The 17,651-nt window shown below is 36.9% G+C and overlaps 1 protein-coding gene across 1 annotated transcript in view; it reads right to left on the bottom strand.

The window, feature by feature from the left end:
* Positions 1–17,651, bottom strand: part of CDK19 (cyclin dependent kinase 19) — a 111,557-nt gene that overhangs the window by 62,346 nt on the left and 31,560 nt on the right. Inside the window, exon 3 of the mRNA XM_084514562.1 lies at positions 7,347–7,457. Within this exon, the coding sequence (XP_084370688.1) occupies positions 7,347–7,457 (111 nt within the window). The remainder of the gene's footprint in view (positions 1–7,346; positions 7,458–17,651) is intronic.

Below are 17,651 nucleotides of genomic sequence, written 5' to 3' on the forward strand. Positions count from 1 at the left end.
CCAATTCTCAAGGGGGTTGTTTAAAAAAAAAAAAAAAATAGTTCCCCAAATTTCTCATATGCAACTACCCAAATATATATTTTTTAAAAAGAGCATTACACACAAGCAGCACTGAACAGCAATTTTAATGCTGCTTTAAGAAACAGAAGGGGAAACTGGTGCCATTACTCACCGGCATCTTTTCTACTGGTGGCAACAAGCCCAAGCTTTTACTTATTACTCATTTCCTTGTAACTTCAGAAATATAGCTGTATAGTCCCTACCACTGTTGTAGGAAAATATTCCTCATATAAAAATTAGAAATGAAAAATAAGAGCACTACAACAGAAATAAATGAATTGTCATAATTTGACAGGAGTTTCTCAGATCAGGCAGGTCAGGCGCATAGCCAAAGATTCTGTACCACCACAGCTATACATGTACTAAGGGAATTTTCACCTGAGCAATTCTGCTCATTTTTGCATGGCAAAACCATTTTAACTTTAGCAAATCCAAGACCATGCAAATGGCAATAGATAAAGAAATGAAATATAATTAAGCATTCTGAATGAAAATACAATTGCAACTCATGAAACAGTATCCAATCCAGTAGTTCATGTGCCTTCTGTGTTGCCCACAGTATTGGAATTGGCTTGAAAATTGGCTCATGAGGAGCTACACACATTTTCTAAAGTTTCCATTGTAAGTAATACAAACAGAATGCAAGAAATATAGACCAAATTGAATTAGTTTGTTCTATGAAACCCCCTAGCATTTACATCAAGTAGTTAAATGAGCATTCAAAAAAATCCTAATTTTATTTTCCTTGTAAGGAAGTCAAGCTGATACAAACACACACTGTTTGTTTCATCCCATTCCTAATTTCAAGAACTGCTGTTCAGTATGACAGTGGTTAAAACAAAGCTAGATGTGGAAAGTTTTCATGGAAGCGAGTCCCTAAAGGAGACATTTCACATATGTCTTACTAAAAGAAGTTACAGTACAAGCTGTCACCTCAACAGACATGAGATGATCCCTACAGGAGCTTGACCTCAAGACACAACTCCCTAGAAAATATGATTTTTTGAGTTCTACTGCTGAAATAAATTCTTGTTTTAAAACTACACGCATTTCCATCAAAATGAAATTTTATCTTGTCAACGCAAGTGCTTCTCCCCGCTGATGGAAATTGTCTGCTCTGCTTCAGCAAAACTCTTCTTTCTATCCAAACCCTCACCCAACTTTTGAGAATAAAACACAAGCATGTCAGACAATTCCAATGCACCAGTAAAAAGTAAAATTAGGCTTTATAAACAAAAGTGATGGAGGTTACATACACATTAAATCTGTGCCAGGGTCAAGAAAAAGGTTCAGAATATAAAGCTTCAAGTCTCACTTTAAACCTCTCTTCAGCAATCAATACTCAAATGAAGGTGATTAGCATTGTTATGTGTTAAAGCACTTCAAAGGATATGGAAAAATAAAATCCAAAAGTGGTACAAAAACTAAACGTGCATTGTTTGCACAATTTTCAAAAACATGAAGCAAAGACAGAGCCATGTAACCTGACTAACATTTCTTGTTGCAAAAATAAATCACAGCTTCACAAGCCTAAGCTTAGAACTAATTTCAGACACCAAAGTTTAGACACAAAAAATCTGTCCAGGGTATATCACAAGCAAACTAAAATCATATCAAAACAAAAGCGGGTAAAAGTATTTCTACAGAGATTAAGTCTCCAATTTGGGGTGCATTAAAACGTCACACAGTGGTCCTTAGAAAGAGGAGGAGAAAAAAATAAGCTTCAGCACCCTCTCTCTAAACAGTGCTGTTCTGCCGCCATTCTCAAGTATTTTCTTTAGAGTCCCATTAACCACACTGCCTGAAAAATAATCTATTTCTGAGTGAAAAGAGGTCAACATTTTAAGTAATTTTGAAAGCATCTTTAATACATTACGTTTGCTAAACGTTACTCTACATACCTAAACTTTGAAGCAGAGAGTAAACGTGAACAGAAAACAGATTCAGTATTGGTTTCGCAGAAGTCTCTAGTTTTTCTAGATCTTTAAGAGCTAAACATGTTAAAAAAAAAAAAGTCCATACAATAATCTTAAGAAGTCAGGATTCAACTATCCTTTCAGTATATATCTGAAATACCAAGTATTCCTGCTACTGTTAAACAAACTACCCTCAACTCCCTACAGCTTTAGCAGAAGAAGACAGCAAAATAATCTAAGCCTTTCGTGATATGACAAGTGCGTTCTCAGGCCAGACAGCTATCAACAAGGAATAGTGTTGCTGTCTATAAGCCCAGCTACCACTTTTGTGTCAAAAAAAACCACCCTATCTACTATAATTGGAACGGATAAATCATGGTGTAAAGAGACAGCCTTCTCTAACAATGGCTGATGATAGAAATTGTAACTTCAAAGCAATCAAAAACTATTCCAGCCCACTCCCTTCAATAAATCTTACTTTCTTCCCTCATCTAGCAGAATCCTGTACTGGAAAATATGTACACGACAGATGAGGCTACAGGAAATTAGAAGAGAAAAATTAAACTGCTACACTGAGAAAGCTATCTTCAAGTAAGTAAAAATCTTTGTGATTGACTAGCATTTGGATCACTCTCATGATTAAAAGCTAAACTGAAGCCTAAAGGAAGTTAAGAGTTACAACCGATTGCACTAGATCTGAAGACTTAAAACCTCAGATCTATTAGAAAATATTCACATGATTAAACAAATTTGCAAGGTTATTGCACAAATCAGTATGCAACACCCTCACCATTTTATTTAGTATACAAGAACATAATTTCAGTTATTAAAGTATATTTTTTCAGATATTGAGCGAGGAAGAGTGTTATGAAATTCACATACAGGAGTATTTTCTCCTTTTCATTACTTGATGATTATTTTTTTAAGTACACGTGACTACCCTTATCCTAAATTTAAGTACACATGACTACCCCCTATCCTAAATTTTTAAAAAAACAGAATATATATGCAACAAGTATTCCATATAGCACAAAAACAGTCTGCCTATATATTTTTATTATTATCAAAGCTAACTTTGAGCTGAATTTTTAGTTTCTCAGTGATATATGCTATTAAATAGTTACTTCTTGGAGATCAATAGAATGCAGTAAGATACAAACATTCAACAAAACCTAGAAATGCCCATTGTTTAACTGGTCTTTGATAGCAAATGTATGATCACATTCAATATCATCCAATACTTTTCAATAATTTAATCACTTATTAAGAACCAGCAAAGTTTTTAGAGTTATAAAACACATTCAACACATTTTACCATGATAAAAGTGTCACTAGTTTTCAGAAGTTAAAAAAATAAATTTTTTGAATCATTCTAAATTGTTACAACACAGATTTCCAGAAAGGGGGGGACCTTAAAGCTTTGAAATTACACATACATGTTAAATAAGACTGTGAATTAACTCTGTACTCTGCAAGAAAAGGAGACACCCTACTAATTCAAAATATAAAAATGAGTTACGATATCTTTTTTTTACAATGTTAAAATCCTTTTTAAAGATACAGAGACTGTGGAATTGAACACATTGATCACATTGTCTGCAGTACTTAAAAAATGTGCGCTTGAATTACTACCAGCATTAAAAAGCTGATGGTATAGAAGTATAGGGGACTAGTTGAGAGTGAAACACAATCTCTCAGTATTATAACCTCTCCAATAGCTAAAAGTAACTACACTTTCAAGAAATAGAATTCATCCCTAGTGCAGATCTCACATCAATCTTTAAGAGAAGTCCAATTAAGTAATCACCATGCATTTAATGCTTTTAATATAATTTTGAATAATGTCTCAAAGTTTTACATAGGAAGTTCTGAAACAGCAATACACTACTTAAGACATAAAGGAACATACATGAAAGTTATATACAAATGTTATTCCTTACTGATAAAACAACAAAAAACATGCATTCAAAATAACTTGTTTTTTCTTTTAAGTCATTAAAGAACATAGAAGTAAAATAGATGTTATCAGTTAAAGAAATGACACTTGTTCATCCGTGCATAGTTTTACTGTAAGACTGTGAAGTCTGCGTACTGGAAAAGGTAACTTAAAAATAGTATCAATTCCACCCATAGACTTAAGGACTTAAGATTAATTGAGGCATATGTTAACTATTAAGTTGCTAATATATATATATATATATATTTAATCTAAACATTAATTAATCGAGAGAGAAAATCTGGACACAATTTGAATGAAAAGCATCTAAGACATTATGAGTAAATATTAAAAAGGGAATGTTCCTTGCTAGAGAAGTAACAAGAGACAGTTGGTTCTCTGGCTGTGAACGTCTGCAGCTGAAGCTTTCAGACAATCCAAGCATATAGCAAAGGTGTGAGACTGAAGCAAATTATCAAGAGTTAAGAAAGGATGTGGCCCATAATGGATGAGGTATTCAGTAACAGCTGCGGCCATGCACCTTTATAAACCTTGTGTCAGATGCTTCCTTTGCACATGGTGAGGTACAAGCTAAGGAATCCTGCATTTAATTCATAGCGTAGGCATATGTAAGCAGTGATGACAGTGTAGACAATAGGCTGTAAGTTAGCATATGTGGCACATTCAATATCCTAAGAACTTTACCAGCTGAGGCTAATAGCCCAGAAAAATCACAAGGAAATCATTTGTGAGTTACACTGAGAATTTTGGTAATTAAAATAAACACAAAGTATAAATCGTCAAACGATATACTAAATTCTTTGACAATCTCCGCTGTAATCTCATGAATCGTTTACACATTGCTTTGTATAATGTAACTTGAGAGGTGATGAAGGAAAAATCCGTGATAGGTTTAGCAGTCAAACTGAGCATGTTTGTAGGCAGTAACAACACAGTAAGTCTTCATCAATACCTGTCAAAACTAGTTCTAAATAAGCATAAGCTTTCTTCATCCCCTGGTAATGATATCAACAGGAATTACAGCACGTTATAAAGTATGTTGCTATCTTAAATTTCAGATTTGAGCAGTCTGATCCTTGGAAATTAAATGCAAAGTTTAAAAAGAAAAAGTTGTTGCTCACCATAAAAGAACTTTTTAATAAGCTTAATTGGCACCATCACTTTTCCTCATTAGAATGGGACAGTTTTTTTCAGCATTACAAAACGAACAGAAAAAGATAGCATCTAATACAGCTTATTCATCTCTTGCCAAATGGTTCCAGTACAGAAGCTGAAGATGTAATGATTTTAATTAATCTGATGCTTATAAGTAACGAGCATCTACTCCTCTCATTGAAGCCGGTAAGAGTTACTAAAGCCGGGCAGCTTTGAACATGGACAATTCCCATGCTTAAAGACAAATCTTGGTAAGTAACTCGAAGATACCTGCATTTTAAACTGTTTGCCTTTGGGAATCCATGTTTCTCTAGAAATGGCACATCTATCAAAACTTAAATCCTGCACTGATACCCACGATGACCAAACTTACTTTGTTTTTAAGTCATGCTGGGGGAGCACGTGGTGCAAAGCAGTAACACAACGTGCCAATCCCCTCGTACAATTTCTACCCCAAACTGCTGAGAGGGCACAAGCTGTAAAGCACAGGAAATGCAAAACACAACACAACACAGACAGAATGGCAAGTGGTTGGTATTACTGAAATGCGTTACAAGGTAAGTGGATTTTTAGGAGGTTTTTGAAGGAGGATAGTGAAGGATCTTTACGTACGTTAATTGGGAGGCTGTTCCATGTGTAGGAGGCAGCGTGGAAAAAGACACAAAGTTGGGAGTGAGCAAAAGAGACAAAAGGGGAATCAAGAGTGATGCTTGGGAAGTGCTGACGGTAAAGGAAATGAGGACCAAGGTTAAGCCAGAACCAAGAGTGCCTTGAATATGGCCAATTTTATGCAAAGGAGGGAAAAGAATTCCTGTAAAGGCTAAAGAAGCAAGGAAACATGGGCATTTATACAGGAAAGGAAAAATGATTTGTGTTGCATGTCCCATAGAAAAAAAAGTAAGAGTGTTAGGAAGTAGGAGACCAGTTCACATCAAATAACTAGTACAACAAACATTCAATCTCAAAAAATGGAAAAGAATTAACTTCACAGAGATTATGACCAATACCCAGCCAGACGTAACAAGTGGCAAGAACATCAGACCACAGCGATTCTTTATCTAAAGCGTTAAATGATGTGAAAAATCACCATGTAGTGTAAAAAGCACATGCCCCAAATAAATTCAAATGGAAAAAGTTTAGAAAAAAAGGTGTTTTAAACAAGTCACTCAATGTAGCAGTAAAATGTGGTTGCTGTGGTTGGTCTTTAAGATGAGTAAACCCAGCTGACGCACAAATAATTTCTATCCATACAGGGTTTTATCTGCTGCATTTCTGTTCATCTTCACTGTCACCAGTTGTGAGAAATACACAAACTCTGTGTACACTGAAATTTGATGAAGAAAACTAAAATACAAAGCTGCTGCCGTACAACCAAAATCCGATTATTTTTAAGCATAAGATGGGGCTGAAATCTCATGACTTCAATTGTTCTGAGCCAAAAATATCTACTTGCATGGTCCAAGTTTGTCTTCCAGATTACATTTTTGTGTCATTTACAAGTGCACATGCTCTTGAACAAAAATGAGCAACCAGTATCATTATTAATAGCAACTTGTGTATTACTGAAGCCTTGAAAAAGCATTATCAAAATTAATATTACCACCTTCTCTCCTTGACAGTACTATCAAAGGAAGAACAAACATATTGGCTACTCTTAGTAAGTGTTCGATATCTTTTGGGTTTAAATTCTAACCCAGCTCCAAGCAACTCACTTCATTGAAAGGTTTGAAAGTTTTAGAGCTTGAGTATTTGTATCTGAGTTCAGCTCATGCTGTCATTCATGTCCACCTGTACAGTAGATTAATCAAATCCTATTGCACTTTGCTTGAAGTTTACAACATTACATGGTTGAATGTTGGTCACTTCCACTGTATCTCAGTGAGAGAACTCAGTAAAGTAATTCCTGTCCTTTTTTTTTTTTTTTTTTTTTTGGCAAAACTGGAGGGAAAAGAAAATATTAAATGCACTTCCAATCCCTAGTTTGCAAGATTTAATTTATTCTCTTTAACTCCAATTAAATGTTAAAATAAAACTGTTTTAGCTTTAAAACGAAGTTTGACATTAAATTAAATCTACAGAGCTTTTTGCATGTTTTAAAGGAAAGATCAAAGTATACTAAGAACAGGATGTCAGTCAGACCCTTAATTACAGAGCAAGAAATGTATGCATCTGTGTTACATGAAGGTACACCACACACACTTCAGTTTGTTCAAGCTTATATTACACTGTCTCAAATGCTCAGGGAAATCTGTACTTACCCACAAGTCATGCTCAGCGTAATCGAACAGCAGCCAAACCTTTCTGTCACTGTGGGAAAGGAAAACCTTCTGTAACGCAATCACGTTAGGGTGCTTCAACTCTCGTAAAAGCTGCAAAGAGACAGACAAGCCGGTGTTATTTCCATGCGTGTTAAAAAGAACAACACAACAGAAAAACAATAATGGTGTCCTACCACAACTAAACAAACCAGCAATCCTGAAACAGGCCCTAGAAGAAAAGCTGCCACTGACTCAATACCTTGCTTAGAAATGTCAAAATTAGGATACAGATAGCCTCCATAGGATGGGCTTCTTGCTCTGCAAGCACAGGTGGCCATCACTAGCCATGCTGCCCTCTTCCCAGGTTATCCCACCTGTCCCATTCACCCTCAGCTTCTATCTTACATATGCGTTAGACAGTCCTCTTGCCAAAAGCACACATCAGAATTTAAAAATGCCAACGTGAAGCTTGTGTAGCTTGCCATCCTTCATGTGAACAGCACAGTTCCTGATTACCACATAATTCCTGCATTACCGATCATTTTTTGCATTGCACTCCTGCCTCACTTGCCTCAAAGTCAATGAGGTTCTTGTTTTCAGAAGGGAAGTTTATCAAAAACTGTTTTTAATGGTTCTTTCAACTACTCTTTGATAACCCAGAAATAAATCCGAGCTTATTTTTGCTTGCCAGATTAAACTAGGTCTCGTGATTATTACGCTGATAATTAGAGAGCACAGTAAAGCACACACTGCTGCTGGAGTCCCGGCTCTGACAGATTAGATCAATCCTCAGTGGGAGCTAGGAAGAAATATTTCCAAAAATATCATTTCCATGGAATCTTTTCTGAGACACTGTCTTCCCAAAAATGATTGATCACTTCTGTTTTATCTGGAAATTGCTTGCATCTGCAGCACTACTATATAAATTGCCAAGCATCCATTTCAAATGGCTGAAGAGTAAATAGAGCATGTTACAAGGCACATCTGAGAGACAAATCTACCCTTTTTTCCACAGAAAAAGTCTTCATCTTCTGATGCTTATTTCATGGGAAAAGATAAAGAAAAAGCTTAATTATAAATTAGACTGTCCTTTGGCTATAGAGATATCTGCCAAGACAAGAGGTCTGACGAGGTCTTCTAAAGACGATTAAAACTGTTTAAATCTATTCCACTTTTCCAACAGATGAAATCATTTAAATATTTCTTCTACCGGGCAGGAAATATTCTTTGTTTCTTTGTCTCCCTAACAGCAAGGGCTTCTAGCTCTGAAAGAAGTTCCTGCCTAACAAAGTGATCAGTAGTCATTCCCACGTATCACTAATATGATGCAGTAAAAAAATGTTATCACCTAACAAATAGTAATATTACTTCTCAGAATTAGAAACTACCAAAAACTTAGAGATTAAAATTGCAGCTCTTTGACACGTAGCAACACATATTGCCGTATTTCCTTGTTTTCAATAATACTCAAAAATATTTCCAGTAGGGATTTGATGTGATGCTTCTGCCTTTTATATAATTTAATAAAATCTTTTAGAAGGTGATTTTATTATTATTGCTATTAGTTTTTTCTTAAAGACACTGTTAGCAGCAATACTGATCTAAAATAATTTCAAGTTTTCACATCATAAATGAGACGAAGGAAAGCAGTCTCTCAAAAAAAAAAAAATATAAAAAAACAACTTTGCAGGAAGAAACAGCCCAAGAACATACAGTTCCATATGCTAAACAACAACGCTGCTCAAGCCAGTCTGAACAGAGGACTTTTAGGCAGCAGTGGTCACCTACCAGAGCAGCCTGATTAATAAGCAAAGCCTGAAACCTTTCCTTTTCGTGGAAGTCATGAAAAAGGAGGATGTTTTCATATTAACAAAAGTGGTAAGTTCCTTATCCATGACAATATGTGCTCATTTATAAGGAGCAGATTATTTTTAATGCATCTTTTGATTCACTTCAGATAAAACATCTTTATTTAAACAGAATTTTTCAGAGTCAAGCTCCTATTGATTTCTACAAAAAGCATGGGGAAAATGTTAGCTTTATGTTAAACGTGTTGAGCTTCTATCAGAATTTGTGTGTCAGACCTGAAGTTGAAGAACAGAATGCTGTAAGGGCAAAGAAAGCAAAGAAAACGTATTACATGTGTTTTTAGCTACTGAATGACAGTCTACAGTTGCTTTCCATATCTACAGATACGGAAGGAGTTTTCACCAAATTGACCAAGTCTGCTCATGCACATTACAGACACTCTCTGCCTGCCTGCTTTTTAAGTCTGCTCTGAAAGCAAATCAAGACTCCTAAAGAATTTCAAGAGGCTACCTAACATTTTTTTCCAAGTCATATTGTAAATGAGCATATTAAAAGCAAAAATATTATTTTTGAAGTTGCGATAGAAAAGACTCTGAGATGTTCCCAAAGCTTTGATCACAGGGGTTACACCAAGCTTATAAATAAAAACATATTTTATCCTCAAGAGAAGCAGTCACAAAGCACACTTCACAGGCATAAATGCTTACCAAAACCTCTATTAACAGCCGTACTTCAGGGGATGTTTATAATTTAATACAGAACATTTGCAGAATTGATTGCCTGACCTTAAATCATTCTGTAGTTATATTAAACACCAACAAATGTTAAAAACTAGACCAAAAACTTGTCAAATCGCCTTGTTCTATCTAAAAATATGTAACAGAAATTAGCCATCAGTTATTATCAAGAATATTTAAACAAGGTTGTTACCTACACTGTGCTGCAAGAGATGAATAAATACATTGAGTAAGGAGAACGACAACTCAGTTTTTGTGTTAGTCTCATATTTCTACCTCAAATGAATGCTTTAGTGCTTACCATGGGTAATAAATAAACATTTACATGGATTACCATGGATAATAAATAATTACCACGGATAATAAACAAACATTTACATAAACATGGATAAATAAACAAACATTTTGGAAGTTCTTTTGTAGTCTTAGAGAAAAATAGACCTTTATACCTTCATCTTCTGAACCACAACCTCAACATAACAGCAGGCCAAAGGAAATTTCATGTAAAACTCAAATCTTCAAGTGGAAGAAAAGCTTTTCAAGGCTTTGTTGCATTCTGGCCATCAGAAATATTGGTCCCAGAGCAGCTGCTGCATTACTGGCAGAAGCCAGACCAAAGAAACAGTGACTTTGAAGTCCAACACATTGAGTCAAGAGCATGAGATCTGTTTTTGCTAAGCTGGGTTTGCAGTCATGCTAGATGCCAACTAGAAGAGATCAAAAACTGTAGCTTAGTATAAAAGCTTGAGTCACGAGTAGAACTGTTAGAGGGACACCTAAAAATCATCTCCTCTGGAGATGGTCTGCAGGTGAAGAGAGGGTGGCCACAGGGACCGAACTGATATTGCTCATGGGTGTTCAGAGAGTGAAGGGGAGGAGAAGGATTCAAGAAGCACTGGGAAGATATGTTGGGCAGAACCAAAAAGCACAGCCATGGAAATCAGCACATCTGAGACGACTGTTTCAATGACAAGTATTGATCTAAGACGTAGCTGTATGAAATCACAGACTTTGGAAACAGCATTTTCATTACAGCTGACAGGTAGGAGCCAATGATGTATTTAAAGCTATTTATAACTTACTTGTACCAACTACATACCCTAATGATTTCCATGTTTAATTAGAATTTTGTCAAAACACTTACCCACTACGCCAACCATTGAATCATTGTTTTGTGACTAACTGGCTTTGAAAGCACGTGTTACTTTAAAGGAAGCCAGGGTAGCATCCAGTTCTTCAGTTACCCCTATCTTGGGCAGAACAGCCTAACTCACCTCGTGTCAGATTTGCCACTTGTGCTCTCAGTTTCTGCTCTGATGGGCAGGGGTTGCCTCTTGCCTTCATACAGGTTGAGAATTAACCCAACCCGAAGTTCTTCGAATGAGGGAACAGAAGTCATTTCTAAATGCATTATCCAAACAGGAGATACAAGGCAGAAAAGGAAAAAAAAAAAAGATTTGGAAGACTACAGTTAGGTAAAATTGCAGCCTAGGGGCTCTCTAATAGCTCTCCTTGCAGTTTCACCCCTCCAATACCCACTTTATGAGCTGACACATGACAAATACGTCTACCAGTGAAGCCATGCACCCTTTCTCTGAAATGGCTATATGTCATTCCTTCACCATAAACACACTTCACAGATGTGCATTTTAGTTACTCCTAGAATCCTAAGGACAACTTCAGAGCCCCAGTAAATCACTCTCTACAGCTTTTCTGCACCACGGATTGCTGTATAAACTTTAAACTTATAAACCGGATTAAAAAAACAGAAAACCATTTTTCTTAGGTCTTGTGCTGCAGTAAATCAGCTTGGAGATTTGATTAATTCAAGTCAAACACCAGAAGGAAGAGACTAATACACTGTTATAGTACTTGAAAGATTGCAGTGCACCTGATGCACCTTAATACAAGGCAACAACCAGAACACAAAATGGATCTGCAACTGCTCGGGTTTATTACTAAGGGAACAGAGCATCTTATTTCAGATAGCCCAAGCAGCATGAAGCAGCTTGCAGGATTCCTGGCAGCTTCACAGTGTATGTGGAACTGGCGGTCATTTCTGCTATTTGATGAGTCAGTTCTCTCACTAGGGACATTCAGCATTTCCCTCATATGTGAGCATCTCTTATAGCAGGGGAGGGGTGGGGGCCACGATAGGAAAGCCTGCCATGTTGGAGAAAACATTCAGCTGGCAACAGAATTGGTACAAAAGCAGAGAGGGCTGGAAATCCGAGCTGTCAGGGGTCAGGCAGAGCTGGACTTGGTGTGGAAAGTCAAACAGAAAAGACTGTCTAGCCAGGGAGACAGCATAAGAAAGAGTGCAAACACAAGAATAAAAAAGCTAAAGTGGGACATTATCTTGTTAAAAGACAAAAATAAGTATCCAAATTAAAAAGTCTTCTGCGATACAGTTTTGAAATACTACGTACAGTTTTTAATTATGTTCAAACATCTCCCCATCCACACACACCAGAGATTAACTCACCCTTATACAGGGAAAAGGTGATTAAAGGAGCATACAGTCCATCCCTCAACAGGGAAGGAAAAAGCTTGCTCAATTACTGTAACAAATCAACTATTGAAAGGAAATTAGATTGATATCCACCAAAATACAAAGGCGTGAGCAGCAAAGACGAAAGACATAATTATGCTGAATGGCAACAATGGTTGGAGAACAAACAGATACAACTGATAACAGATGAATTTCCCCTGAAAGATGGCATCTCAGGAATATGAAGGCTCAGGAACAGCTTCTCAACAGCAGAGGAAATGGCATATCTCATTCGCAGCTCGATCATCACAGGAAATTCATTACCTGATGAATTTGATTTAACAGTCCGCCGCTAGATTCAGTGATGCAACGTCTGTGTAGTACCGTGTTTTTACAGAGGATGAACAAAAGGTGGGTTTGGTGGGGTTTTATTGATGACACCTCCAGCAGATAAAAAAATAAAAGTACCAACAGCCAGCTCCTACAGGAATTTGTTTAAAACTCTTTGAACATAGCCTGCAAATTGTCTATCACTGTAGTGTACAAGTAATGGTTGCATGACTAGCAGCTAGGAAGTCTCGTGCTCTCTGAGGTATACAAAGTTATTTATTTTTTTCCCCCAAAAAATTAAAAACAACTTCTGGGAGAAGGATGGAGAAGAGTAATGCTCCTACTACTATAAACAAAACGATCAATTAGGAAGGCGTTCAGCGCTTTAATAGTCAGAATGTACATTCCTCAAGGAAGTAACTCTCACAGAAATTTTTTTCACCATTGGATAAATAATGCTTTCTACCACCTCCAGAAGTGAGGTGAAGACAGACACTTTCAACTTACTGTGAAGGTAAACTAAGAAAAATCAGAGAAAACAGCAAGACTTACACCAGTAAATCTTACCATAAACATATATTTCTGTGTCAGTGAAGACAAAACTCATAAGCACCTTCAGAAAGGCATTCTGAGGTCAGATCATCTCCTCTAAGAGGTCTTCCACTTCTTCCCCACAGTTTACTCTGGCCTTTTGATCTACTTCGTTAATCTGTTCGGGAAAATTTTGGTAGTTTCTTCCATGGAAATGCAATGGGCGATACATTGACTTGCTTCCAAGGTTAGAAGCAAGCCCTTACACTGGCAGAGATGTGGATCTAAGCCATCACAGGAAAGACCAAAGCATAAACCTGATGGCTCACAAGAGACACTTGGAAGTTGCAAAATTTTAAAGCCATCTACTTGTGTGTTGAATATATTCAAAGCCCCATAGGTCACAGAAATTTACAGGCTGGATCGGGCTTTGAGCAACCTGATCTAGTGGGAAGCGTCCCTGCCCTGAGAAGTAGGGGGTGGTGGCGGGGAATTACATGGTCCTTAAGATCCCTTTCAACCCAAACCATTCTGACTCTACGATAAATTGGTTTTAAGTTGAAGTTGAGATTTTCAAAGGAACAAAGATCATCATGTGACTCCCACACAGGCTCTTTAAAAATTCCAGCCTGTTCAGATGCCATTAATCAAGCCTCCATCCTTTCCTCCCTCTTATTAATATTATTCTTTTCACATAGACCCTCTGATGCCTGTTACCATACTGAATTCATGCTGCAGCTTTTCCCTCGGGGAAGTAATACGGACATCTCTCAAAATTAAAAAACAAAAACAAGCATCTATTAATTTTACTAACCATGTAAAAACCACCCTTCGTTAGCTTCAACAAGGATGCTACAGATCCAAAAATTACCAGTCCAGAAGAAAAAAAAGAAAAAGAGGGAACAGGGACAGCATGCCACATTAAAAAACTCCTCAAAATCCAGCTTTGTTGAGCAACCGAATTGATTCTCAAGCTTGCGTTTTTCCAGTTTGGATTCCCTTTTCTAGCTGGGGAAATTCCACTTCCAGAGCTACTGCAAAGCTGAAGTAAAAAAAGAAAAAAAAAAAAAAGTCTTTGACTCAGTCATGACTTGAAACCAAACTGGTATAGAGGTTGGTTTGCCAGCCCATACAGCTGTAAGCTGCCTGTGGCAGGCACACATTTTAGAGGTCTCACAAAAAGTTGTGGGCAACATATACAAATGGATATGCAAAAAGAGGGGGGAAAAAGGGAAAAAAAAAAAAAGAGAAAAACTGCCAGAGAAACTTGAGGAGAATGCTCTGCTTCAGAGGGGAGATATCTTCTGTGTGCTGGTCTGTTTTCCCCTACCCTTGGATAGCCACTGGCACACAAAACCCAGGTGGGAAGGCAAACTGAAATGCCAAAAATACAACTGGCATTCGTACATGAACTGCTCTGAGTTATGCCTCAGTTTACAAGGCAGACTTCACATGAAAATTGACAAGCTGAAGTATCCTAAAGCATGAGTTTAAGCAGTCTCATTTGCTCTAATTCTCCTATTTTACCCCAAGCAGATCCTTGAAGCATCCCCCCAAGGCTGCTTTAGCTTCCTTCGGGCTTTTCCTTCCACACTTCCATCCATCTAAATCAAACAGCCCCTGAGCTGCTGGGACTCCAAACTTCCACGAGAGAAAGACAAAGTAAATTCTACAAAATAACTAAACACAGAAAGACCTTGAAGGGAATTCTAGCCAGTAACTCACCAAATGTCAGGACAGGAAGAAGACAGAAAAGCTGTCACACCCTGCTCCTATGACAAGGATCAAGCAAGCATTTATAGAATAAATATTTTCATTTCAGGAGCTCAAAATGGTCTGGCATGGCTAAATAACATTATTCAGAAACAAAAGCTTGGCAAAAGACTTCTCCAAAATATTACATTTTAACTAATATAAATGAATAGAAACTAGAGGAACTGCATTTTGAATTCTTGAGGTTCCCAGAAAAAAAAATAAAAATAATTAACTTTAGCCTTTTGCTTTAAGAACATATGAAGAAATACTATTCTTTCCATTTCTCAGTAACCAGTATGGTGTAACATGGCATGGATTTTCAAATAGAAAGAACTATTATAAAATTACACCTAAAACAAGGAACCTTCATTTTAATACACCTATGTAAGGAAATGCTGACGTTAAGATCATACGATGTTAACTTGGCTCCAATGCATAGGTTATGTGTATCACTTATTTTCATGGCTTTGCTGTGAAATAAAACACATCTAAATGAATACTGAATATCTGCCTCTGGAAAAATCAAGCTTCCTTTATGATGTTTCAAATATATTAATTTATGAGGCTCAAGAAATACATTATTTCAAGCCATTATTTCAAGAACCAGCTTAGTTAAATCAACTGAGGGCAAATTTGCATTTTTGGAGCAGAGGGAAGAAGAAAGGCACATTTTAAATGGAACCTCTGGTTCTTTTTTCTATTTTTGTTTTGTTTTTAAATCAGATGCCATGCTCTCTCTTCTCTTACAAGACCGGCTTTGTAGTCAAACTCGGTCAGCCTGCCACAGAATTAACAACCATTTTCCTTCCAATGGAAAAGTATAGAGAAACTTAAGCTCTCTCTCTCTTCTGTACAGAAGATTTTTCTCCTTAGTGGGCCTACAACAAAATAAAATAACATTCTTCCACTCAGATTATACCAACAAATAAACTGAAGACATTTAGAGAAAGTAAACTGGTGAAAAGCAATATGGCTTATTTGTCATTCCTGAAGATTTTCAGATATTTTCAGATTTTTGGATTTGCCTTTCAGTTGATTAGAAGAAATGCTCCTGTTACTGAAAAGAGAAAGGACTTTCCCATCAACGTAACAAAGATACTTAAACCTAAAGCCATCTAAGATCAGTCTGCATAATGAGGGGGAGGAAAAAAAAACACTTTGCTAACGTACCTTTAAAATTCAGAGGTACATAATTCCACAAACCTAAACTTTCAGTCTGGGTTTTTAAACTGCAACTAGCCTACACTTAGAGTGCTTATCCTAATGTTTCTGCACTTTTAGGATTCCTGACAACCTCTGCTCTTCACTGTATCTCCCTACGAACAAACAGGGCCAGCAACTGATGTTTTCCAAAACACCTGTAGAAGGTCAATGAACAAGATTAGATACCAATTATGATCAATTTTCAATTTTTCTAAGGTTTTCTAAGGCACTCCCACGAAGGGGAAACCTGTGTTCCATTTTCTTCTCTCCTTCACTGCTCTGCTGAGTGAAAGGACACAGTGGCTGGAAGGACTGGGCTCAAGTGCAAAGACTTCACGACAATATTTCCCAGAAAAGGGAGGTGACTCCCTGCAGCTTGAAGGAAGGTAGCCCAGCCCTGGGAAGGCCAGGAAACGTTGCACACACAATGTAACTTAAACCCGGGTAGCAAAGTGACACACCTCCTCAACTGGGCATGATGAATGTGGTGAAACCATCTCCAGAATTTAGCTCTGCCCCTGCTTTGTAAAGGACAAGTGTATTACTCAAGGTCAAAGAACACCCTGCCGGGGAGTACTGTCACTGGAAACAATTATCAGATACAAAAACACAGGGGAATGTAAATTAGGTGGTGTGATTAGGAAACGGGCCAACAATAATTTTCCAACACTACACGAAAAAGGCAGTCTCATAATACAAACTGTTAATTCAACACTCACCTACAATTCAGAACTATCTGAAAATTTGTGATGGCTTAATTTCATATTCACTGGTTGCATGCTAGGTCAGTATCTGCTATCTTGCATAAAGCCAGCAAAAAGCCCATGATTCATGCTCTAAGAAACTAAAAAGAAATGAAATCAGGTGTTGGTGCCCCATCTGGATCAAAGACTGATGGGTGACCCAGCAACACAACAGCAATCTCCAGGTAGGGTACACTTCTAGGTTCTACTTCCATGATATTTAACCATAAAAATAGCAGATTTTTCAAGAAGAAATAATAAAATCTTGGATACTTAACTAAGTGTTCATTGATAGTACTACATAGCATAAATTTCACATACTTTTGTTCTTCAGGGTTAAATAAAAAAATATTAAATTATTGCAGATAGAGAAGGAAAAAAAAAAAGGAAAAAGGAGGGAAAAAAAGGAGAAGAAGAACTGATAGTTATTCTTCATATATACTCCAGATTTGGAGGCAGAAGTTTAGATATATCATTTATAGTTCGAATCATCATTAAATGGAAAATTAAATCAAATCAGAGCTATGAATTCAAATAATATTAAGCACAGTAAAACTGTGTTCCCTGCATGAATCAAGTTAAAGCTCCTTTAGCTCTGAATGACAGCATCCATTAAAGTTTGATGTACTTCAACTGATCTGCCTAATGTCTTACCTCTCGTTAAGCAAGCTAGTAGACAAGCCCACAGCTACAAATATAAATTCAG

The sequence above is a fragment of the Aythya ferina genome (genome assembly GCF_964211825.1).
Source record: "Aythya ferina genome assembly, chromosome: 3".
In the NCBI taxonomy this organism is placed as follows: domain Eukaryota; kingdom Metazoa; phylum Chordata; class Aves; order Anseriformes; family Anatidae; genus Aythya; species Aythya ferina.